Genomic DNA, 25,731 nt, shown 5'->3' with positions numbered 1-25,731 from the left:
GAACCTGTCATGTCAGGTCCCGAAAATAACCCAAACTCACAACAATGTTTGACGAAACGGCGAAATATCTAGGCATGTGCTAGACGAATGGAAGAACATTTTGAGTTGAATGAATATTCTGATCCGTCGTAAATATCGAAAATGATTCAACAATAACGATAAGGGAAATGTTCTGACTATTAATTCATTTGAAAGGTTGATTTATAAGAAGAAAATATTTATGTGTAAAATGACTTATTTCTACGGAAGCCCCTAGGTGACATACGAGAAAATTTTTTCACAGTTTTTAGTCGAATTTCGTGTTAATTAAGTCCAATTTCGACATAATAAGTTGAATTTCGTGTTAATTAAGTCGAATTTCGAGTTTTATTTTCGATGTCGAATTTCGACTTATTAAGTCGAAATTCGACTTAATTAACACGAAATTGCTACCGTGGATTCTCCTCCTGGCGATTTTCACTGCGCTCCCGCTCCTGCTTCTGTTCCTGCTTCCTGAGGAACGACGTCTTTATGTTTTATGTGTTACTGTTCGTCTCCGTGCTGTCCTGTACTGTTCCGTGTTTATTAATCCGTTCTATTTTTCAGCAATTAACCCGTTTTATTTTTCAGGGCCAATTTCTCTGTCGAATTTCAACGTTTGCTGGAACAAAACTAATGTCCGAAAGCGTCAGCTCTACTTCGCCGGTTATGTGTCGAGGATGTCAGACAAAGAGTCGGTCAGGAAATTCTGCCCTCTACACGCCCTCATACGGAACACGAAAACTAGGATGACGAGGCCTCACTGCCCCCACCTATCTACAAAGTGTGCTGGGTGATGTCAATGACGGGCATATCTGTGGGATTGCGCGGGATACAAATGGAGTGGTTATACTGGATTGTCACGCCACTAGCATTCATTGGTCCTTGTGACCACCCGGATGAGGGATGATTCTACTGTCACGCCCTTTGTTTCTGGTATTCTGAGTCGGCTGAGGGATGATTCTACTGTCACGCCCTTTGATTTCTAGTTTGAGTGCTAGTTTTCATTGTGTCCTTGTGACAACCTCGGGCAGAGATGAAGTCTCTAGTCGGCTTGTGAGTGCTAGTTTCATTGAGTCCTTGTGACTACCTCGGGCAGTGGATGAAGTCTCTTGTCACGCCTTTGAGTGCTAGTTGGGATCCTGAATCCCGGTCAAGCTGGTTGTACTGCGCTATTTGTGTTTCGAGCAATTTTACAGGTGTGTCAGTTACTGACGTCGCCAAGTGCATCCTGCAGTTAGATGGGGAATGTGAGGGGTTGTCATTCTGGTTTTCGTGTTCTGTGTGAGGGCGTGTAGAGGGCAGTATATTCCTGGCTGGCTCATTGTCTGGTGTTCTTGGCATGTGACCGGCGACGGAGAGCTGAAAAGCTTTCGAACATTAGTTTTGTTCCGTACCAGGTTTTCATCGCTCTTCTCTTTTTTTCATTTCAGGACTCCCAAGAAGTTGAAGAAGAAGATGGTAGAAGGCGACTACAGATGATGCCGAAAAAAGAATAGTGAAGTCCGCAATCTTTAAAGTTAAGTTGATTCACATGTAAATTAGGATTAATGATGAAGAAATGTGTGACTACTAAATGTTTTTCTTTTACTCAATTTCAGCTTCGACAAAACTCACGAAGACAAAGATGTACAGCCGTCAAGAAAATCCTAGTCGCCACTGAACTTGGCAATGTTGAAAGTTAAGTTGATATACATGTAAATTACGATCTATGATACAGAAAGGATTGTGTAACTACAGAATATCGTTCCGTTATTCATTTCAGCTAAGCTTAATCCGGAAAGGCCCAGCTTGATATAAACCTAAAATCTAAAATCTACCCACCTGTTCTTCAACCTTGTAATATATATATTCCAAATCTCGATGTATTAAAATAGGCAGTCAACTTAATTGACCCCAATCAGTCGCTTGCCGGTTCAAACTGGTTGGAAGATTAATTGAATGAACCGGAACCAAAATTCCCAATTATGTGCTTGGATTTAAAGAAAAAAAAATTTATTTAAAATCGACCGCCTATCACACAACTATATCTGTACTTCGATTTCCGATTTTTCGAAGTCAAACCTCGTTTCACTCTCAATTGGTGTGGTGGGTTTGTAGTAACTGTCTACACCAAACACTGGAGTCTAAAAGATCTAACGCCCCCTCCCGAGTTCTCTCTCCTTTCAACCCAATAATCATCATACTTCTGTCGTTTCTGATTCATATCGTTTAATAATTGACTATTATCAAAATCTGCGTATCGGTCCACATTGCTGATCTTTTATATGTTAATTATGATCCATGATATTAGAAAGGATTTTCTTTTTTTCAGCTAAACTACTTATAATACGTTATAATATAGATATCCAAAATCTTGATGTACTGGTATCAAAATAGGAGTAAAAAAAGTTAATCTTGTAATATAAATATCCAAAATCTTGATGTAATAAATAGGGAGAAAAAAAGTTAACCTTGTAATATAGATATCCAAAATCTTGATGTACCGGTATCAAAATAGGCAGAAAAAAAGTTAATCTTGTAATATAGATATCCAAAATCTTGATGTAATAAATTAGGCAGAAAAAAAGTTAATCTTGTAATATAGATATCCAAAATCTCGATGGAATAAGTTAGGCAGAAAAAAAAGTTAACCTTGTAATGTAGATATCCAAAATCTTGATGTACCGGTATTAAAATAGGCAGAAAAAAGTTAATCTTGTAATATAGATATCCAAAATCTCGATGTAATAAATTAGGCAGAAAAAAAAGTTAACCTTGTAATATAAATATCCAAAATCTTGATGTACCGGCATTAAAATAGGCGGAAAAGAATTTAATCTTGTAATATAGATATCCAAAATCTTTGTAATGAATTAGGCAGAAAAAAGTTAACCTTATAATATAGATACGGTATATCCAGATGTATAAACAACTAATCAGCAGCAACTGAGACCAAGTGTATATTATGTACAGTTATTTTTAAGCAGCAGAGACAATGCGTATCTTAAAAACATTTATTCAGGAGCAGCAGAGACAGTGCGTATCTTATTAACACTTATTCAGGAGCAGCCGAGACAATGTGTATCTTATAAACATTATTCAGGAGCAGCAGAGACAATGCGTATCTTATAAACACTTATTCAGGAGCAGCAGAGACAATAGAAAATGTAAAGTATTGACTTATTTTGCGTATTACCTTTTTACAAACCAGACTGATAGGTAACATGTAATATGAATATCCAAAATCTCGATGTAATAAATTAGGCAGAAAAAAAGTTAACCTTGTTATATAGATATCCAAAATCCTAATGTAATAAAATAAGCCAGAAAAAAAAAATTAACCTTGTAATATAGATATCCAAAATTTCGATGTAATAAATCAGGCAGAAAAAAAGTTTAGCTTGTAATATAGATATCCAAAATCTTAATGTATTAAATTAGGCAGAAAAAAAGTTAATCTTGTAATATAGATAGTCAAATTGAATCAAATGCATCAACCAATTGTTTTAACCGATACTGAACCCAGCAAACTTGAAATGTAAGTTGATTTTTTATGGAAATTATTATGATAAATTCTGAGTGAAATATTTTGTCATTACAGGATATCTTCTTTCAATCATTGCAGCTGAATTTCAACTATAAGAAAAAGCCCAGCTTGAGATCAACTACTCGTCCAAAATCTACAAACTGGAACGGTGCACAGAAAAAGCCAGAACTGAACCCAGCAATCTTTAAAGGTAAATTGATATACATGAAATTACCTGTATATAGACATTTCAGTCCTCATATGAATATCATTCCATAAGTGGCTATCATAAAAATCTATTTACCGGTCCACATGGCTGAACTTTTATCTTCACTAGTCTTAAACAGTGATGAACTAGTCCTACTACTGCAATTAATTATTGGGGTTTAAATCAGCAATTGATGTCAATGAATTTTACTTTGTGAAAAACAGGGTGGCTTTGAAATTGGTGGTAATTTGAAATGACACGTAAATTATGATAAATCTGTCTGAAATGTTTTGCTTTCTTCACTTTGTTTCAGCCAAACTACATCTCGGAAAAATTGGCCTGAAGAAGACACTCACAAGTAGATGAATACTGATCGACCCATTTGCTGATGAAAACTGCAGAAGCCCAGATGAAAAGTTGAGGAACCAGCAACGGATTAATCACTCAATGATGGATTCTTCTACAATCGGCGGTTGATTTCTATAAAACATTAAATATCAGGAGCAGCAGAGACAATAGTGAATCTTAAAAACACTGATTCAAGGGACAAAGCTAATGGATTATCTCATAAATACTGATTCAGGATAAACACTGTTTTAAAAGCAGCAAAGACTATAGTGTATCTTATTAGCAGCAGCATAGATAATAGTGCATGTTATAAACACTGAAATCCAGGAGTGGCGAAGACAATAGCGGACTTCTGTAGTAAAGTATTGTTTTTTTCGCTTATCACTTTTTTCAAACCAATCTGATGAATGATATAGTGTTTTCGAGGAAACTATTTGATAATGTTTATGCAATGTGAGAGTCTAATAAAAGCTAAGCTCCATTAATTCACGATATTGGTCTTCGATCCATGGTTGATAGATAAGTTAAGTTAGTCACTAGGGTAAATGGTCGTGTTGAGTGCCTAGTTTTGACTCGTAGGTCGTTGAGTTAACTCCTAAACTGAGATATAGTTTCAACATGAATTGTGAGTTTAATCTTCCAACTTACCATAGTTAAACATAGTCAACTATGGCTATTTGTCCGTGTAGATATCACATAGTTAGGAAACATAGAACATAACATTAGACCAGTGTTGATGTACAAATATTAACTATTTGCTGAATTGTAGATGTACAAATTTGATGGCATTGATATTTTCGAAGGTTACCAATTTGAAAAATTTTAAACGAATCGTAGATTTCGATTTAAGCCTCCATCAATCTGTTTGATGATCATATCTACGTACTTGAAAACTTAGAAAGCTTAATCTGAAAGGAGACCATTATTTACATTTGAGAGGTAAAGCTAGGAATAACAAGGCATAAAGTTATAGCTAGGACTAATTTTTAACGTTTTAACATTGTTTATAACTGTTTGAACTTCTTTTATTGTAATGGGTAAATCCATATCACGAGATGGCTCTCGTGAATAATCACTTAGCTTCAAATGGGGTGTATAATGATTATTAAGGAGTGACAGTGAATCAGTAGCGCTTTCTTAAAATGGGCCCAGAACATTACAGTGAAAAAATGCCTGCAGTTGTAGATAGAGGAGTATATATAATACATGTTAAAACTTTTCATTGTTAAGTCTTATAGCAAAAATTTCACTTTGGTGCTTTTCAGTGGTTCATAAAATACTGATCTAATCAAGGCCCTGTCGAAAATAGCGAGAGCATAGAATAATTGTCCTAGCTTTGTTTTGATTATCAGTTTAACCGCGTCTGTGTGGGGCCTGTAATATCTGGACAAGAAGAATTTCTGATCTTTATATAGAGTTGTATTTATATCTACTATCAAGTTGAATAAAACAATTGAAGTTACCGCAGCTTCGTCAATCAAACCATATTTATTTGAAAATACTTGATTTATCTTAAATTATCACGAAGAAAAACCTTTATAATAGTTTGCAGGGTTTGATCTGAGGAATAAATGCCACTTGACCTTGGGGCAAGCATATATGTAATATCACTTGCCCCCTCAAAAATCAACTTGCTCTACATGAATAGTCTGATTGTGACACAATAATCCCTTGCATCGAGTGGTATAAAAGCTTTGAGACATAGAATTACACAAGCCCGGTGGATGAGTGATTATGATAACCTTCATGCCCTAATGAAAATATACTTGTCCCGGGCAATTCGACTAGTGCTTAAATCAGACCCTGCTTTGTTACAAATGTAAAATTTGTGAAAAAAGTAGTTGATAATGTTTGAAGAAATCTCTTAAAGAGGAAAATTTGGCAATGTTTTTAGTTTTCTTGTAATAATTAAGATTAATTAGTTGACCTTACGCTTTCCAGAGTGAGTGAATTTGTAGGTTTAATGTTTTTTCTTGATAATTAAGATGTCCTCAATCTAGATGTCATTTGAAAAGTTGACGATGATAGATTCATATTTCATGAAATATAACAAAGTGTCGGTTATATTGACCTCATGAATTGTCAAATTCATAATCTTAGACTTTCAGACTAGTCCTTTTTTCGGTGTTTTATGGATCAAAGTTTACAACTCTTTGTGTATTTTTGTTATTTTCCCATTGATGCATTTTGTATGAATCAACTGTAGTGGAAATGTATCATATATAAAGACTTATAAATACCCTACATGTAACTTTTGTGATTTTAAAGTTAGTACAATTTCATACATAGTAATAGAAATAAAATTGCTATCAAAATTTGAGAAAATAAGCTAAAAGTTAATAATTTGATATGTGAAAATAAAATGATGTAAAGAATGTAAATCAGAGTGATTAATCCTACGCTTTCCATAGTATTTGGCCAGGTTTATCTCTGGTTTTAGTGCGGGGGCCATGGACAATTGAGTGCATGGTTGGGCCATAGACTTTTTTGTTTTAGAGAGTATGTTTGGACCAAGGGGCGTATAAACACTCATTTACAGTTTATACGCCTATGGTGGTTGGAGTAGTTGTTTTTTTTAAAAGTCCACGTGTTTGAGGAGCTTACGTTATAATTCCTCGAGCAATCCTGGCATTTTGTATAATTGTTGTATGAGAATAAATATGATTTTGAAATTTGTCATTCGTTGAGTTAAGCAACAAGTGTTACTAAAACGAAGCACTACTAAATGAAAAGACTATATGCACCAGAGAAAACCGACCAATTTACGTTTCACATGCATTTGTTTATATCTGGTATTGGCTACACTAATTAGCAGAGGTGGTTGAATACACAGATCCAGGTTTTTCAGTCCTCTCGAGGCAATTTCATTCATGAGGAATTCCACGGCCGCCGGGACGCGGGCAACCTGGACGGGTCTTTCTTATCGATGCAGCTTATTGCAATTTTTTTTCTGTTGGTGACCAGCTTCACAAGTCACCTGTTTTGGGAAAGTTGAGGCTGGCCGGAATTGGCAAACAAAATTCGATCCCATTTAAAATCGATCTAACGGATAAGATTGATCATGACATAGAATTTATTTGTCGATTTACAATTCTATATATTATTGGTGTTCTCTTATTGATCTCAGCAGAGACGTTCTCAATCTAATGTTAACATAAAATGCAAGTCAATAACATCGAAATTAAGACTTTAAGAGCAGATCTATATTGAGCTATATGAATTAACATGAACAAAATGTCTATGCCTGGGAAAGTCTTAGATACATTTTAAAAACTCTAAACAAGTTGAGCATCGTAAGTGAGTTTAAAAATCTACGTTCATTTTACCATTCAACTGACTGCTACTTTTTGGAAATCTGACTACGTGGTGCAAGGTTGTCTTCTTTTTCAGGCTCAGTGAATTCACGCCTGTATTCAGCTCTCATGGGGAATCCGTCTGACGTATGCTGCGGCTCTCTAGATAAATGATAGAAGTATTCATACCACAATCGTGATAAATTTGGAATATGTAAGATCCATTTCAACTTACAGATCTGCAGCTGATGGCAATCGCTTGTCAAATCCATCTTTACCATTCAACCAAAATGTGTTTTGTTTACCTTTGCCCTAGGTTAACAAAAATATTGAATGAAAACGTGAATCCGAAAAGGAAATCGGAAAAATATCTAAGGGGTTCAACACCGTAAACTGGCTACTGGTATCTAACTTTTTGCGAATGCAACTTAGAAGCCCAGATGATCAGGTGGCAGAATGAATACCGGGTACCGGGTACGGTACGTTTCTAAATAATACCTTAACATCAATGATCCCTCTACATTCTGTTTGGTAGCCTTCAAATATTTGTAGACATTCAAAACACTCATTGCTGATATGAATTCGTAGACCTTTAATGAAAAATACTGAGTGAATTAATGAAATAATAAGATTCAGTCTAAACATTTAGTCTAACCTTGGCGTACACTACAAGGTCTTACTGTACTAATAAAGCTGTTGCAGACCCTTGGAGTAATCATTCTGATTACTCCAATCAGAGACCGGTCAAAAATTCGCAAGAACATACCAAATTGATCTGCTACAAATTGAGGTGTTAGATAAATCGTTTCACGTTTACCTTGCCCGTTTGACTCCATTCTTGATGCTGTGTTCACTGTATCACCAAATAAACAATATCTCGGCATTGCTAAACCTACCACGCCTATATTCCAATACGTTTACTTTAGATTATTTTTTTAATATTAGTAACGCATTAGTAATTCACATGGTTTCATTTGAAATGCCGTGGTTAGTAACCGCTTTGCGATGCCTTACCTGCGCAACAAGACCCAGTATGAAGACCGATTCGTATTTGAAGTTGGACCTGAGGCATATGGCGCATGGTGAACGTTAAAACCGAACTCAGAAGAGACAATGCCATATCTGCAATCTCGGCAACGTGTCTATTCCCATTACGGTGAGGCAAACCACTTACTACCATGTAAGCATCGCCAATTGTCTCAACCTTCAAATTCCAGAACCAATCTCAAACTTATCATCAAACAAAATTAGTGCCCAACATTGTTTAAAAGTTAAATTTGAGCCTACATTCAAAATCATTTAATTTTCAATGTTATAATGTAAGCCATATAGAGACGAATCATGAATGGCTATGAAGCAAGTTCCTGGATAAAAACAAGGGTATAACACCTAGATAACGTATTTAGATAAGCGCAACCCTTGCCAAGAAGCACTTGCTTATTGGAGAAATCATTTACCTTATAAACATCATATCGTTCGATATTGGAATCAAACATTGTGTATAAATCATTGAGCAGGTCAATCACTTGCATCGGGGTACTTGTAGCTGATATGCGAGTAAAACCGACAATATCGGAGAAATATATCGTGACCGAATCAAACGATTCTGGGTACAGCGTATGCCCTTGCTTCAGTTTTTCTGCTACGCTTCTGAGAAAAAGATTAATACACGCCATTAGAATATACTTATACAACTATGCTCGCTACATAAATCATAACATTTCGTTGATAAGACAATGCTTGATAACTCAAGCGTACTTGGGTAACATCCTAAAAAGCAGGGCATCAGTTTTCCGTTTTTCGTCAATCAGCTCCAGGGTCCTTTGTTCAACGATATCTTCCAGGTTGTTGGCGTATTTTTCTAACATCGAGACCATGTGATCCATTATGTTAATTCCCCTGGAGAAAGAGTCACATAAACACGGAGATAACATCACATTTCATAAATGGCTATTTCTTAGGATTAGCAGTGATGATCAGGGAGATTAGAGACTAACTCGACGGATGTAACTGTCACTTTCCCTTCTGGGTTTTGGGTAGTTCACGTAATCCGGTGGTGGCTACTATTTGCAATCAGAAAACGTATATTCAAGATTGGGGGGGGGGGGGGGGGTGGGACTCATTGGCGAATTACTCGTACAGAAATATAAGATGTGCGGAGAAATATTTTAGTCAGTCTCTTTCCAAAATCTGTTCGGTTATAATGAAGGCTCTGACCATGGCTTCCAAGTCTGATCACATTTGGATTATAACAGGCCCACTTTTTAGAAGTTGACAAACACAAAGACGACGTTCTGAGACTCGCTCTTCTACGTACTTCCCCTTGTTGATGCTTTTAAGACTTCTCTTTAAGGAGTTTGTATCGGGCCTCAGTTCGGGATTCTCTGCCCAACATTCCGTTATCAATTCAACCCAGCATGAATTCAAATTATCAGTTGCAGCGATAGTTGGTCTAAATGAAGGCGTTCCACCAGCTTGCACTCTTTCGATGATGTCTGAAGTTGAATATGATAATTGTGGTAACGCGGATACTTCTAACGTAACGAGGAAACCTGTTTTTCAGCAGGCGGGCAGGGTTGAAACCGCAGAATTTCATAGTACAGAAGATTTTAATGCTAAACCTTTTGGTGCCATTTCTCCTGTGTTGTAAGGCGATGAACGAATCATGATTTCATATATGATAATTCCAATGCTGTAAATGTCTCCCTTTTGGGTTCCAGTTAGTGATACGTCGGTGGCGGCTCGCAGTAACTCCGGCGCTGTCCACCATAAATCTGACAAATGATAAAACATGTATATTTTGAAGAAGCTTCTTTAGCCCCATGAAGATATCATGGAATCGAAAATACTGCGATTGTATGATTTAAGATTTAAATTGATTAAGAAATACCAGACTAGAACCAATTCGCTAGTTAGAGTAAAATGTTAAATTCTAAATCGTATTAGCACACATCTGATATTGTAGGAACTGAAAATTACCATTTTCATATATATGGTGAATACATTTTTTTCTTAAGTATATACTATATTTTCATGTTCATGTTATTTTTCGAACCGCGGTACCTCGATATATCTTGTGTTCTCCGGTTTCCTGGTCACTTATTGATACGTTTCGTTTATTATCCTGCTTCAGTCGATTCAACCCGAAATCCGTTATCTTCAACACCCATCGATTGTCGATGACGCAATTCGAACTTTTCAAACGTCCATGTTGCCTCAGATAGTTCCCGTGTATATAACCCAGGCCCTGAAAAAAGGTGTCCGAGTTGGTGTACCTTTTGTAAGCTGGCAGCAGTCGATCGTATAGCGGCAAAATCCGTTATCCAGAAAGCATAAATTCAGATTGACGAGGAAAAATGTTTTAACAAAGGCTACCTAAAATCATCAGCAGTGAACGTAAAGATTTGCCAATCCACCATATCGTGAGTATCCCGAGTATCGTGATTCGTATCGTGAATATTATCAATTATCTTGGATTTTTTCAAAAATTGTATTTTTTTTCGGCATTCGAAGAATGGTTCTATCAAGTATGGTTTGCCTTTTGAGGCATAACATTCCTTTCTAAAAAGGTCTCATTTTCGTTGTTACACTTTGGTTAATTAGAATTCTTTCATCGACTTCTCTGTTGTTGTATCAGATTCAGCAACGCAAGCACAACAAAAGCTTACCGCTGTTTTCTTTTTTTTTACATTCAAAGATCTCGTTAGTCTGATATCTTTACTGTGATTACTGTAGTTGCCTTTCACGTCATTCACAATGTTCACAATGCGAAAAAAAATTCCTGACTTGATATAATGAAGACTCTATTTTTCTGTACTCACATTTATAATGTCATGGATCATTGATGTTTTGAAAGTAATATCTAATTTGATGTCTTCGTTTTCCAGAACATCCTTTCATGTAAAATGGAAAGAAATGATCACTTACGACACGGCCAGATAATCAGCTTTTTGAACGAACGACAAACAGATTATTTGATATGAACTCTCTTTGACTTGTGCGTAATGTAAGGTAGCAAAATAAAACTTCAAAGATGCAAACACGAAATACAGAATGCGTCTTTAGGCCGGCAAACTAACTAAACGCGAAATGTATTATCAATCGTATAGGTCTTAGATACCTACCAAACTCGCAACACTAAACAATTATCGGGGTCGTTTTAAGGGGAGGGTGCAAGAGGTGCTCAGTATTTCCAAAAATTAGTTGATTTTTTTTCTGATGAGTTTTTTGGGCTGCCCTTATTATATATGATATGAAATGCCTATTTTGGGGTTGCACTTCTCCCTGAATCAGACCCTATTTCCGCCCCTGAATGATCGGATACATAAGGCCATTTAGATGCTATTTCTATGATTATTAGGCTAATGTATCAGTATTTTCTAACAAAGATTATTTCGAAAAGATTCGTTCGTTCGAGCCCCGTGCGGGCTTGCCAAGAATTCGAAAACTGGTTTGTGGAATGAATTCCGTAACTGACCACTAGACTGCCCTTGGCGCTGTATGAATATAGCAGACAATAGTTCGGTGGATCCAGACATGCGCCGATGAACTGGTTCACATTTTCGTGCGTCGATTCTCTCATCTGAAACAAATTTGATCAAATAAACTTATCAAAATTCGGAATGTGATTGATCTATTGAGACCTTAGAATAATGGCCCTGTTATTTATTTCATTGGTAGATTTGGTTTGATTTTTTTCTATTTGGCGTCCCATATAACACCTTACCTGCTGTGAGATGAAATTACAGTAATGACAGTTGTGTATAGGTATGACTTAAAGACAAATAATTTTTGTAATTATTCGTGGACATCTTTCGTGTTTTCACTGGGAAGTTTGTTTTTATTCATCTGCCATTTTATAATTCAACACAGATAAACATTCATTAACTACAACTATTGCTTATGTAGATTGCTTGATAGATTGATAGATATATCCGCAGAATCCTTACAGAAAACCTTATTTATTGGAACAACGAAAAGGGACTTCGATTCGAACACATACGGCCTTCAGTTCGAGATGGTCCGCTATTGTAAGAGTTATCGGCGCTGTCCTGTGGATTCGTTTGACGGCTACTAACTGACCACGATATTGCCCGACTTGCGTAAATATCTGATGCGGATGCTGCGAGTTCATTTTTTCGGTTGAAATCTGGCCCTGGGAAGGAACTGATTCGCGTGCCAAGCTTACTGCGCTTGTAAGCTACAAGTTACAAAAGGTATATGCTTGAATAGTAATCTCAGCACTAATGGAAGTCACAGGCATGATCAAATTAATTAACGAATGGAATCATAATCTACCTGACTTCCGAGCCCGCGCCTTTGAAACGATAATCTTATTTCAGTGAAGTCAATCTTCCAAAGCATTCTTTGTAATTCGTCCTTTAGTTTTCGCCGTCTTATTAGAAACAGAAAATAAATCCGCATTAGGTATTTGTTAACAATTATCCCATATATTTGGCCAATAAACGAAACACCCGACGAACTGCGCCCAATAATCGATGGATATCTATATCCTTACGATTCCTAGTAAGCCGCCTTCAAACACTTACAATTTCATCAGAAGCAACGCAAAATAACGACAGTTTTTACTCTAGTTCTGATGAACGTCGTTGGACAGTTGTCTAATTAGTATAGGCCTAATTAGTAGACGTGTGTCCAGGTCACCTTGAGAAGGTTACGAACCACAATAGAAAAACGGAGTTACGAAAATAAGCTTGTATATGATCTAAGAATCATGTATACAGAAACTGCACAAGCGCTATACACCTGATTTTTTATGGTAAGAAAAACAAAGAACGTTGATATAAACGAATCTGTCGTTTGCGATATATAACACTAATTAAGCAGTGTTTTAGGGAAAAATAATAGGTGATTCACAATGGACAAATCGTTGATTACTTCAAAAATACGATGATTGATAGGGACAGCGTGAAGACACAATTCCTTTGTGGTCTGCGAGAAGCTATTAGGTGGTGGGATACATTTATTCACATTGATCGCTCATTTAGAAGTTAAAAAATCACTATTAGACTACACCATTAAAACTGGACGTGAAAAGCACCATTTACAAAATACTCGCGCTGTTGTATATTAGAAATGAAACGCCAAATAAGGACATTACAGATTGTGAAGTCATGTCTTTAAAGAGTTTGATATTTCTGACGCGGTACTGCGAGAATTCAAGCGTTTGTATAAGCTGTGGGAATTGGTCTTGAGGGGTCCCTACGTTTCAGCTTTCACATTATACTCTACACTCCAATACAATAATGCCGACAAGTAGTAGACGTTGACATGTTCATTTCCATGAAATTTCCACAGGTTCCACAAAGCTGATTTTAGAGCTCTGTTTTTTAAACAGCGTATAGTTCCCACTGTCGGAAGTAAAGTATTGGCGGAGATTCATTAGATGTCTATTCTTACCTGACAATGTAGACAACCACTCCTGCTGCCACTATCAGCGCTATCAAAGCGACCAGTATTCCGACTATCATATTATTTCTCTCTTTTGAAGTATGAAATAAGATTTTATAAATGGTGGTTTATACCACCTGATGGTATCATAGTTTCATTGAGAATTTTGAACAGATCCAACTGCGGGTAACTAAATGTGTATACCTTGAACATCTTCTGGGCATAATTCGTTGTTGAAGCCACATTTCGGCGTATCCGATGGGCGATCATTTCTAGCTGTTCTCCACCAAGGTTCACTTACAATTTTTATCGTCTGGCATATTCAGTAAATATGGTGGAAATAAAATAGAAAACAAAAAGTTTTGAATTCTCGCGCGAGAAAACAAAAAGTAGGCCAATGTGAAAAATTTTATCGTGCCTCTAGTCGTACAGAAATTTTTTTAGTATAGCCCGAATCAGCCAACTTAAGTAAATGATACAAGGATGATATCTTTTAAATTTTATGTTTTGCATGTTTGTTTGATGTTCAACTGCTAGGAATCGTTCTATAGGGAAAATCGGCTTATAAAAGTGACGAACATAATACTTACTCCGTCCTTTGCATTTATCTTAATAGCGACAATTCGTTCTTTCACGCCGTTAATTTCCCGATAATCCCAAATCCAATAATCCGGATCACGATCACCGTTATCATTGATCCGAACATCTCCACTCGCTCCTACAAAATAAGACAACCAACAATTCCTTTTTTATTTTAACGACATTGTTTGTCGACAAGATGGGACAAGATAGTACCGTTGCGACATTATCAGTACTCGAATTATTATCATTTCGCAATATCCTGATCTTTCTGTTATATTTCTACTTGCGGGTTCCACTTCAGGGACCTTTCAAAAGTTAAAAAACTTTAATTTGCAAATGCTTTCGTATTTGTCTGTTTAATTTGACTGTAAATTCCCATTAGTTTATCTGCATCAACGAAACTTATACAAGATATTTCTCAGCCGGATTGTTGGCTTTTCTGCCACTCCTTAAACGTGTTATAGTCCGACCCCTTTAGCCATCTCACCTCGACAAAATCTTCGGAATTATTTGGTCATATCATGTAGCTGTTATTTCGGTTATTTGTTTGAGAGATCACGGTATCGTAAAAATGAATTAAAGTAACCCGCTGTTTTTATCAGTTAGATACGTTAATCATCTTATTCATTAATTTTGTAAAGATTTTACTTGAAAATAAATCATACCATATCAAATCTTATCATAAATGAACCATAAACATTTACCTCTGAACTCTACACCCTTTGCCAGTTCAAACAAAGCGGAACCATTGCGAATGTCTACGCTAGTATTCCACGCTTTGCGCAAAACTAAACCATAAAGATACATCAAATCGTAAAGGTACACGGAATACGGGGCACCCTGTAATTAGCAAACACGAACCAAAAAGTAAAAGATGATGTTCAATTATTTATACAGATATTTACATCCCAGTATAGTGTAGAATTTACACTTGGAGATCAGTTGACTACGCTTCGAAAGTCAGTAATTTCCATCGTTTCATTTTTTTAAACAAATATAGCGGTGGATGCGCGTATACTTACATCGCTATTTGGATCTTGACGCAGGTACCGTTCCAACGAGTGGTTGAAGAACCACGGGAATTCTGTCATTTTGTACGGTAAAATACGTCTGAATTCTTGTTCGGTCTTCTGCTCAGCTGATGCCCAAGATATCTGAAAATCCGGAAATTACTTTCTTATCGGTCGTACAGTTTAAGGTTTATAAACCGCTACTTATACTTGAAACCACGTTTCATTCTTATTACCTTATTTTGTTGATGCATGCATATATTTTCTATTCCTTATATGATAAAGATGGTAATGATAAACTTACGTCCATCACAACCTGGTAAGCTTGCCAGGCCTCTTCGTTTTCAGTTGAGTTTGCCTTATACCACGGGGTTGGAGTCCGAACGGCGTTGATTGAACCGGGCACGAGGAAGACGAAATCCCCACTTGTCATCCCCTTCCTTCGAGCTGCTAGCATGATTCGTCGTTCATACTTCACAACTGATGATCCGGTGCCGGCACATAGCACGATTACTTCATGAAAGAGCATTGATCGGTAAACTAGTTATTGTGCGTATTTTACTTATGCTGAAAAGCTAGATGGGAGGGTTGAACGGAATTTGGAAGTGCAAGCGAAACACACACAAAAATAGAAAGTAGGTTATGAATTGCAAAACCCTGGCCGGGATTATGGACCGTGAAATTTAAGAGGAAAAGAGAAAATCCCAGGCCTTCCTAAAAAGCCAGGCTAGTCTCCTATTTTCGCAATGTAACACGAAACGCACGCAAGTAGTGGGCAAATGTTGATATGTTGTTCACTTTTCTTGAGAGAAGATTGACTTCTACTGCTTTTGTGTACAATATATCTAACGATCGTCTTTTGTCTAACATCGCCCAAGTGACAAGTTTGACAACAAAGCCAAAGCTTTCTGCGAAGATGGAACATGAAAATGTTTTCTATAGGCTACGCTAAGGTTTTATCACTTACTTCTGGCGCGGCGTTTTAGGCGATCTAAAGATTGGTCTATGAAGGTATCTGTTAACCAGGAGTTATCAGTATAACTTATACTGTCAGTTATAGTGAAATTGATATGACGAACCAGATATGTGTCCATCGATGACTTACCAAACGCACACCAACCTAGAAAAATATATTCTAGCATCCCAGAAAGAAGTATGGTGGTTGATTCGAGCCATAGAAAAAAGAATTTCTGTACAGCTAGAGCAATCTCGCGCGAGAAAACAAACATTTTTGAATCTTCGCGCGAAAAAACCAAACAACGGGCCAATGTGAAATTTTTTTATCGTTGCCCTACCCGTACAGAAGTTTTCTGATATGGCCCGAATCAGCCACCATAAAGAAGGCCTAAGCAATAAAGACAAAGGCTATCTTATTGCAAACAAAGGTAGAAATTTTCATCCCCATTTCACTCTTTCAAGGTTTGTCTCCGAATTAAAAACTACATCTTTCCACTGGAAATTACCTCTATCGTAAATGAAATAAGCCATTTTCCTCCAATGCATTTCATTGAAAAGTACCTCGAGAGCTGCTCCGAATCGGGAATAGGAGCCGAGTGTTCTGACCAGTGTTATAAATACCGTCTTGTCGGTCAGGTCCGAATGTGTCGAAGACCAACTCCAATGAGGATGGTTTAAGTTCGATGAGTAATACAAAGCCGGTTTCGTATCTGTCCAATAAGTAAATTTATGAATTAATTACAGAACCACTACCCTAGAGATGATACAGGGGTTTAATGAAAAAAAGGCAAATCTAACCCGGCTGAGCGCATTTTTCGCCAGGTAAGCGGTGGACAAAAACAGGTTGGCAAAAAACCAAAGCAATCTATCAATTCATCTCGAGGTAACATGTTGAATATCTACGAGAAATCAAATCAAATGAAAGAGATTGAAAAAAAATCCTCCGCGATGTTGGTTGTTGATTGATAAGCACAATTTTGTTCGAGTGGTGTGTTGGTACACAGCTGGACGGGTGTCGACTATCAACCGACCTAACTTAAGGCACCTTTAGACAACTTTTTAAGGCGTTCTCTGTCTTTTCATTTATGTCGAAAGACATTTTACTTTAACCACTCAATGTACGGTGAGTCGCACTTACTCTTTGAATAAGCAGGTCCAATAAGTAAATCAGCTCCTTCAGCCACCAACTCTACAGCCCCGCCGACGGAAGTCGCGGCGCTTACTGCAGACTTTGATATATACCTTGATACACAAAACAAAGCCACCAATAATTCACGAGAAAAAGAATTTATTTACGAAACATCAGAGAAGAAAACGAAACTACAATAAATTGCATACAGCAGAAGAATGTTGGCGAAACCTTTGTAAAAATTCCCACGAAAATTACTTTTATAATGCTAGATTATTCCGAGTTTAATGGAAAAAAGCCTTAAAACATCGTCTTCAATATGAAATGTCAAACGCGTATCGTGATATATCCCAGGTCTATTTCTTTTAGATTGATTCTCAACGATAGGAAATGAAAATCATATCAGACGAAAAGCGGTTCATAAATTGCTTTGTAAAGATTTACCTGAATTGAATACTGTCGTCGATGATTTTGTCTTTGCGGAGTTGTTCTTCAGCCATGGTTAGAGCTGCAGCGCTCCTAGCCCATCCGTATGTTCCGGTCATTGTCCTATTCGAAATCAGCAATCCTATAGTTATTACAGTAGTGTTAGTTTCACCTTCGACTATCATCCGCGACAAACTGTTCACTATAAAAATGCTTAATATTACGACACTATTCGTGAACTCCATCAAGAGTATAGTTCTTATTACGTTATGTTTATTTCTCAAATTTTCTAAGCCAAAATTCCCGCTGAGAACAACTGAATTTGCGATCACGACTTTTTCACGTCATCCGCCTACTAATCATTAATTTGTTTCCGAACCCAAGGCGCATGACACGTACTCTCGATTACTCTCGATCTGATTCTGTAATTATTACTGGCTAAGAAGTAAGACCGCGCGCGACAGGCATCGAACACATTTGAAGCGTGTAAACGCGTTTGAAGTCCAAGAATAACAAAAGAAGAATGCAAATAATCTGTGAAGCTCCGTATCCTTGCAAAAATACTTCTTCAATAAAATCTCGGTGAGGCCAGTATTCGGTAAAACTGTAGAATACGTACGTAATAGGAAAAATACGTTAATAAGATAATAAAAACCACTATCAACAAATTAAAAGAATTTAAAGTCAGGTTTACCCACCTGACGATGATCTCTGGGGTGAGATCGAAACGTCATGTATTTTATACATTTTAGATTGTTCGAATTAATACATTTCTTGCTTTTATCTTATTATCCGTTCACGACGTGTGAGTGTGGTTATCGATCTAAAAATACGTTAAGTTGGTACCTAAAGATCCTCTTTGTGTATTTTTGGTAATAGCTAACATGCAGCAAAGAATGGTGGTTTGTTTCAATCGGTAATCGACTACCATTTGTTAGATTGCGACTTCCATACAAGAATAAAATATGATTTTGTAAATCCGCGCAAAATACAGTTGAAAAATTTGTGAAATTAAGATTACACACCCTTATCGGATTTTAGGTGGTTTGAACGGATTTTGGCACGCCAGTTGCTAACATTAAACACTGCGAATACAGTTTCCTGAGAGACCTCGTATAGTATGTTCATGCGATGCGAATTCGTATTTATATGTACGTGAGAAGTTTGTGTTTTTGGAAGTATGGTCTTTGCTTCCTCTTGAACTTTTATCTGTAACATAAGAATTCAATCATTTTTATTTGTAACTTAATATTCTAATTTTTCAGATGGTTTTAGATGGGAATTCGAATCCACTTGTACTATAATTCTACCGGTAACTCGATAATACATTGTAAGAGTTCAAGTCGATCAATGAAATATATCATAGAAACAAAGTGAAACTCGATAGCACAAGTGAAACTTCACCTAAACAGCAAACCGAAATAAAATACCAAAATCCGAATGAGAGACCTGTTTTTTAAGCTTTTTCAAATTGGTTGCATCTTCAGTCCATTTGATAAAGACAGAAATGTGAAAGAACTTGAGGTCCCGTTTCATTTACTGCAAATGGCCTCATTTCGAGTTCATAGCTTCGGAACAGCGTTTGCTATAGGTTGGAAACAAAAGTGGTGCCGATTGATTATGGACCCGTGAATTTCCAAAATGAAGATACACGTCCTATGAGGTCTCTCAGGAAAATGTATTCGCAGTGTTATATGTTAGCCAGTAGCGTAGGAAATTACGTTCAAACCACCTTAAAATTCGATAAGGGTGTGCAATCTTAATTTCACAAATTTTGTTTAACTGTATTTTCGACAGGATTTAAAAAATCACGTTGTCTTTTTCCATGGAAGTCGCAATTTAACAAATGGGAGTGGATTACCGATTGAAACAAACCACCTAATAAGCTAGACTGCCGACACCCAGTCTCCCAAGCTTCCCCAACTGAGATCTTTGAAGACCTGTACAACTTTCGATTAAGGAAATGAAAGGCCTCATGATCAAGATCGTTTAACATTACACACGTCGTTTATGGAGATTCCGGGGTTTTTCATTCATTCTAACAAGAGATCATTGAATTCCTAAGAGCATCTCTAAGAACAGTTTTGACCTCGTAAAAATTGAGTTCACACAGTGACAAATCATGCGTATTTATTGTCCTATTATATATATATTCCATGTATAGTTAGCGAATCATCTGAACTTGGGAAATGTAATATCGAATAACTTATCGAAATTTTATTCGTATTTCATTTTGGAGTACTCATCAAAGTGGCTTCAAATTCCTCTTATTTCCTATCGCTGAAAAAATATGCTGAACTAACTGGAAATATATTCAAGGGAAACTAGCAGAAACAGCAGATCATAGCTCCAACCACTAAACACGTAAGTAACATATATACTGAAATTATCATAGCTTGTGGGAAATGGTTTGGACGGTGTTCTGGTACACCACCGAACAACCCAATATTCACATCACCGCCATCAACCGACGGCTCTTACATATATAACTAGAAAGTAGCCTATAATTGTTTGTGTTTCCAGGTTTTATCAGCTTCAACACGTTATCTACAATGATCGGTAAGTCGTCTGGAATTCATCTTTTTAACTATCTACATGTATACGTGTATATATAAGACATTTGAAATTCACAAGAAAACGTTTCGGACTCTAGAGACCATCGTCCGGTGTGAATATGTGAAATGACTTAAACAGGGGAAGGGGAGACCAAGTTGACTATCATAATCATTAATAATAATTGAAATAATCGAATTCTTCATTGATAAATTTTGTTTTAAATCTTTTAAATTTGTAAATGCTTGTAAAAGAAGGTAATCTAATCTATATTTTTTTTTAGGTGAAATGTACAAATTCGTTGTTCCGCTTTGTGGGATTTTCGTGTCTATCTGGGCCATGGCAGCAGCTGATGACGACAAAGAAAAAGTAAATGCCCTTCTTCAGAGATCAATTCGGCGAGGTTCCAGACCGTGTGATATTGATATATGTAGCTAAACACACACACGAACAATAAATTCCTCTATCTTCCCCGATTGATTAGGTGCAGGATTAAAAATCAAAATATTCTTTATTGAAATAAATTTTATTTCACTTTATATCTGTGCGTCTCTTTAATCCGGTTAATTGAGATCGGCGATGTTCTAAAGTGTATCCATCAGCTCTCCAAGAAATTTTAACTCTAAGAGCCGATTTCTATAGTTTTATAGAAATACCGAATTGTTCTGATATTTGAGACAATTTATCTTCGTATTGAACATTTTTCTGCACAGATTCTCGATAGTTATATTTCAAATCTTCGATTTCTTCGAAGAATTCCGGACCGAAGTTTGAATGTTCTCTTTAGTTCGTTATCGATGTAATGACATTTCTTGAACGTATCATATCTCTTGATATAGAGACGACCATGAGACAGCATTCCAGATGCAATAGAACTGCGTAAATAGAAAAGCTATTTTATTTCATTTCGACAGCATATTCTAATAAATACACATATATACATTATAACATAACTTTGGAATCGTTTTTTTTTTACACAATCTACACAAGCATAACTATTCTCATTGAGTAAATTCTATTTTCAGTCTTTCATCGTCGAAATTTTCCTTAGTTCCGCCATCATGGACTTTAGTTTAAGATTCCATGATTCCTCACACGATATTACGTTGTTTAGTGCACAATAGTTGTATCAATGGCTATATTTACATTTTCTAAAGAAAGTGAAATATTATAGTTTTCCGACATTCTGAATTGCGCATTTTCAATATTGGAGCGAATAATGTTTCTAAACACACGCTGTAAAATTCATCGTTATGTTACGAGCAATGACCAGGAACGCGGTACATTTCGATGGATTGTCCTACGAACGATTAATTCAAGGAGGCGGCCCACGTTTGGGAATGGGCTCGATCGCGAGCAGCGAACCGAACAGAAAATGTTGCATCACCGGAAACTTGGATAAAACCTAAAACAATAAATGAACAGTTCACCTTACTATCATTGGCTACGAACGCCAGATACTATTCACGGTTCTTACAGATCAGGGAATCCAAAATTCCTTGATATTTTCCCCGACTGTGACCAAAAATTCCCTGATTAGATTTCAAGATATCCCATATTTCTTCTCAAGAGGCTTCATGCACCACCCATCACCCAATCCAACTCTATGATTTTCAAGAAAATAATCAGAATCCCCTGATTTTCCCTGCAGGTTATGATAAATCTGGAATTGCCTGATTTCTCTGATCTGCAAGAAGCCTGATTATAAGTGTTTTCAAGAAGCGACTCAAGACTTCATGCTAGAATGATGAATGTCCCAAGCGGATGGTTCGAGGCTGAGGCATTCATTTTCGTGACAACATCTACTCACATCTGCTTTATACATTTTGATGAGGCCCGAATTAACTTTCGACCAGTACGGCACCGCGCTGATATTCCACAACTGATTCGAGTGTTCGGCGAATGGACCAGTTTTTACCTGATGAAAAAAAAAAATCAAAAATTCATGATGACAATTCACAAAAGAAAACAAATATGACTTCCAGGACTCAGCTGCGTAGTCGACAGTTAGATTAAAGTCTAGTCTAAGACGGTCTAAGTTCAATAGCCAATCTAACAGTTCGATGGCTCAACCTGGCCCAGGAACCAGTTGTGCAGTCAACGTGTGTTATTAACTCATAAGACTTATATATTTAGATTGGCGATAGATCTAAGATGGTCCTATGCTGGAAAATCTAAGCCTTGACTGTCAGAAGATAAGACCAAGAGGTTAAAAACTCCATCTGATGAATCAAAGCTAGTATTAAAACTGAAAGCGTATTCATGGATATAAACCTTGACTGTTAGTTTGGTTTTTTAAATGCTACTTATTCTAAAAATTTTCTTGCGGAGAGGCACCAACGCATATTGAGGCAGTACCACAATGACCAAAGCGCTATGGTAATCTTCTTGAAAGAATCGATTATTTCACTTACACTGTTGATATACTTGATACACGATAGAAACATATAATCTTTGTGGTAACGTTGGATGACGTCGACTTCAATGAAATTGACCGGTGAAATGATCGGATTGTCTGCAAAAAACATATTAAAAACACAACTATAAGACAATGCAAAATTCAACATACAGTAGACTCGGCCTGTCTAAGATCTTGAATTGAATTTCAATACTTACTTAGGAATTGCGCGCTTCCCCAAATGAACGGAACGAACTGGAAATCGTCGAGACTCCACGCTCCTTGGGATCCGGCCGGTTCCATCCGGTACGCCAGCTGTAACTTACGCACTAATTCTAAATATCTACAAACAAAAAACGTCATTCATCTGTAGGTTGATGACCTGAGGCTGATTCCCGATTCATGGCTCAGACTTAAGACCAGTCTAAGACCCTCTTACTTCTTATAGCCAATCTAACAACTTGAGACCAATCTTTGGACTTAAGTATCAACTAATTACTATGGAACTGGCCCTTGATGTTAATTTGAAGTTAAGATCTTTTTCGACAATATAAATACCTGTCAAATACTTTGAAGACAACAGCGATTGCGTCGCTTTGCATAAGTACTCCGATTTTAAACAAACAACATAAAAATGCTACATAAGCCAATTCGTGACCTAGAATAAAACACAAATGAACACGGATATAGAAATTTGGTGAATTTTACTGGTAATTCAAAATTAATGTATCAATTGATGGCCTGGACCCCTCAGACATTCAATACTTTTGCAGTACATGTCCCACACCTGGGTTCATGACATGATCACCTGAGACGACATTTTCACTGATCTAATCACCAGTATTTTCAGCCATCTATCAGCTCACTTTCTATAAGTGATTGTCAATCTGTCTCTCACTACAATGGTGAATGTCTGAAGGGTTCGGTACCAGGATGTAGATTGATAGCGGTGCATGAAAACTAGCGGCTATGGAAAAGTCTGATTATTCAATATTCAAGCAAATGAATATCTAAACCCAGGGACGATGCTGATGTCCGTCTGTGCTTACCTGTTCCATAATCTATTCGAGTATAATTGCCAACGCTTTCTACCAGATACACAGTTATTTCCGGAATGGCTTTGTGATATTTTTCGTCCAATGAATCTCGGACTAAAGCTTCGCTTGTCTAACAAGAAAAAAGAACATATGTTACTGATGCTTAATTTATACTACACTATATTTGCAGCAAGCACAAACGACATCCTAATTAATGACTGAGGCTGATGTAGTCATGACCTTCACAGAGAACCAACTACTGGGTAGAATCTAAGGTGCAACAAGAGCTTATACAGTTTTAGTCCTAGTCAGTATCTAACGGGGAATTTGAGACGGGTTCTCTGTGTGGCTCTGACAAGAAATATTCATGAAAATTCCAAGAACCAAAAACCAACTATGTCAGCTAAATTGCTTGAAGTAAAGCCCCTAACGTTACACCTAAATCAACCGTACCTCCTTCAGTTTATCGAAATAAGACCGAAATGCTTTGTTACCAAACCTCTGCGGCTGATCAATCGGCGGGAAATCGGATATCAGTTTTTCCAACGCTTCCAGAAGTTCCAATTGTTTCGTTACGGCCTATGATATGACAAAAGCAATGCCATCTCAAGTATCAATTTTTTTGCGGAATTTCAAAATGAAAAATTTTCAAAAAGAAATACATCTCAAATCAAAGAAATGAACATACCTCGGATATTACGTATTCATCGCTTATCTTTTTACCTTTCACCGACGAATTCATGGCACTGATAAAACCGAGTAGATCGTGGTAAGCCTGTAATGGAATACAAACAAATATGTTTAACTTACAACAGCTATCATAGTCTCAATCAAGGGGTTTAAGTCTGTAAACAGTTGAGACTATTTCCAGTCTTGATGAATATTATCATGAGAAGCCCGCAACATCTATTCAAACAACTGTTTTGATTTTCTTACATTTCGGATCCTTCCATCCATCTTTGGAGTTCATTTGAAAACAAAAGTCGTTTAAAAATTGATATTGTGGGTTTCTCATAATGGGTTTTCGTCTGCTCGATTCATCTATTTACAAAAACGAGGCAACAGTAAGAACACCTGATTCTGATCAATCGACACAGTAAACCTCGCCAGACTCGGACCAACTGAGACCGGTGGCAAAATTGGTCCTAGAAGTCTGAGAAGGATCACAAAGAAACAAAATAGGAAATAAATAATTTTCATTTTAGTCAAAAGTTGGGTATATTGGGTATATCGAAGGCGGGGTTTACTTTTTACCTGACTTGTTTCCCATTTCGTTTTCATGTCGGCAATATTACTGATCTCTTTTTTCGGAATCTTGAATTCATGTTGTTCGATATTAACGGGCTCTCCCACCTGATCTTGCTGCTGTGACCTTGGGCCTGTAATTGATTTCGAGAACTCATAACTTTTAAAAACATCGGGCTAGCAAAAATTTGATGATCCAAGCTGCTACCAACCCCTCTCTAAACTCCAACAACAAGCCACAGACTGCACTCATCCGTACCACAGATTCAAAATCATATCAAATTAAATCTAACAATCAAATAAAAGAAAGACTATTCCCTATTTCAAGATCAACACTTTTTAAGATTTGCCTCTAAGTTACAAATAAATTTGATTTTGATTGAATTGTCACAGACAGTCGACCAGATCTAGAAATTATTTGAACTTCATGCCATTTTACACGCAAAAGATACTACTCGGAAGTAAAAGTGGGTACCGTCTGATAGGTGAGGGAATGCACAATTGGATAAAACAGTCGAAACGAAATTAAAAACCGCGTAAAATGTAATAAATTACCTAAAACACCGCGATTCAACGGCGGAGGCATCGAAGACATGGGCGCCGCCATC

The 25,731-nt window shown here is 36.9% G+C and overlaps 2 protein-coding genes across 2 annotated transcripts; both read right to left on the bottom strand.

Annotated features, from left to right (window-relative positions):
* Window positions 1-7,330: 7,330 nt before the first annotated feature.
* LOC141908514 (atrial natriuretic peptide receptor 1-like) lies at window positions 7,331-18,009 on the bottom strand. The gene is made up of 21 exons (XM_074798608.1): window positions 17,909-18,009; window positions 17,474-17,577; window positions 16,842-17,045; window positions 15,683-15,891; window positions 15,391-15,522; window positions 15,073-15,208; window positions 14,366-14,504; window positions 12,655-12,770; window positions 12,378-12,562; window positions 11,853-11,957; window positions 11,197-11,268; window positions 10,439-10,622; window positions 9,997-10,149; window positions 9,693-9,870; window positions 9,134-9,274; window positions 8,833-9,025; window positions 8,390-8,579; window positions 8,193-8,276; window positions 7,874-7,965; window positions 7,611-7,687; window positions 7,331-7,537 (listed from the first exon to the last, which is right to left on the bottom strand). The coding sequence occupies exons 1-21, from the start codon at window positions 18,007-18,009 to the stop codon at window positions 7,423-7,425; spliced, it is 2,910 nt and encodes a 969-aa protein (XP_074654709.1). The 3' UTR covers window positions 7,331-7,422.
* A 3,403-nt stretch (window positions 18,010-21,412) lies between these two features.
* LOC141908305 (serine/threonine-protein phosphatase 2A activator-like) lies at window positions 21,413-25,722 on the bottom strand. The gene is made up of 10 exons (XM_074798293.1): window positions 25,679-25,722; window positions 25,133-25,257; window positions 24,567-24,653; window positions 24,332-24,457; window positions 23,891-24,008; window positions 23,400-23,499; window positions 23,060-23,184; window positions 22,858-22,958; window positions 22,254-22,361; window positions 21,413-21,848 (listed from the first exon to the last, which is right to left on the bottom strand). The coding sequence occupies exons 1-10, from the start codon at window positions 25,716-25,718 to the stop codon at window positions 21,759-21,761; spliced, it is 1,020 nt and encodes a 339-aa protein (XP_074654394.1). The 5' UTR covers window positions 25,719-25,722; the 3' UTR covers window positions 21,413-21,758.
* Between the last annotated feature and the right edge of the window lie 9 nt (window positions 25,723-25,731).

Source organism: Tubulanus polymorphus, chromosome 7 (assembly GCF_964204645.1).
Source record: "Tubulanus polymorphus chromosome 7, tnTubPoly1.2, whole genome shotgun sequence".
NCBI lineage: Eukaryota > Metazoa > Nemertea > Palaeonemertea > Tubulaniformes > Tubulanidae > Tubulanus > Tubulanus polymorphus.
Note: the sequence above shows the minus strand (reverse complement) of the source record. Positions and strands in the feature narration are given on the sequence as shown.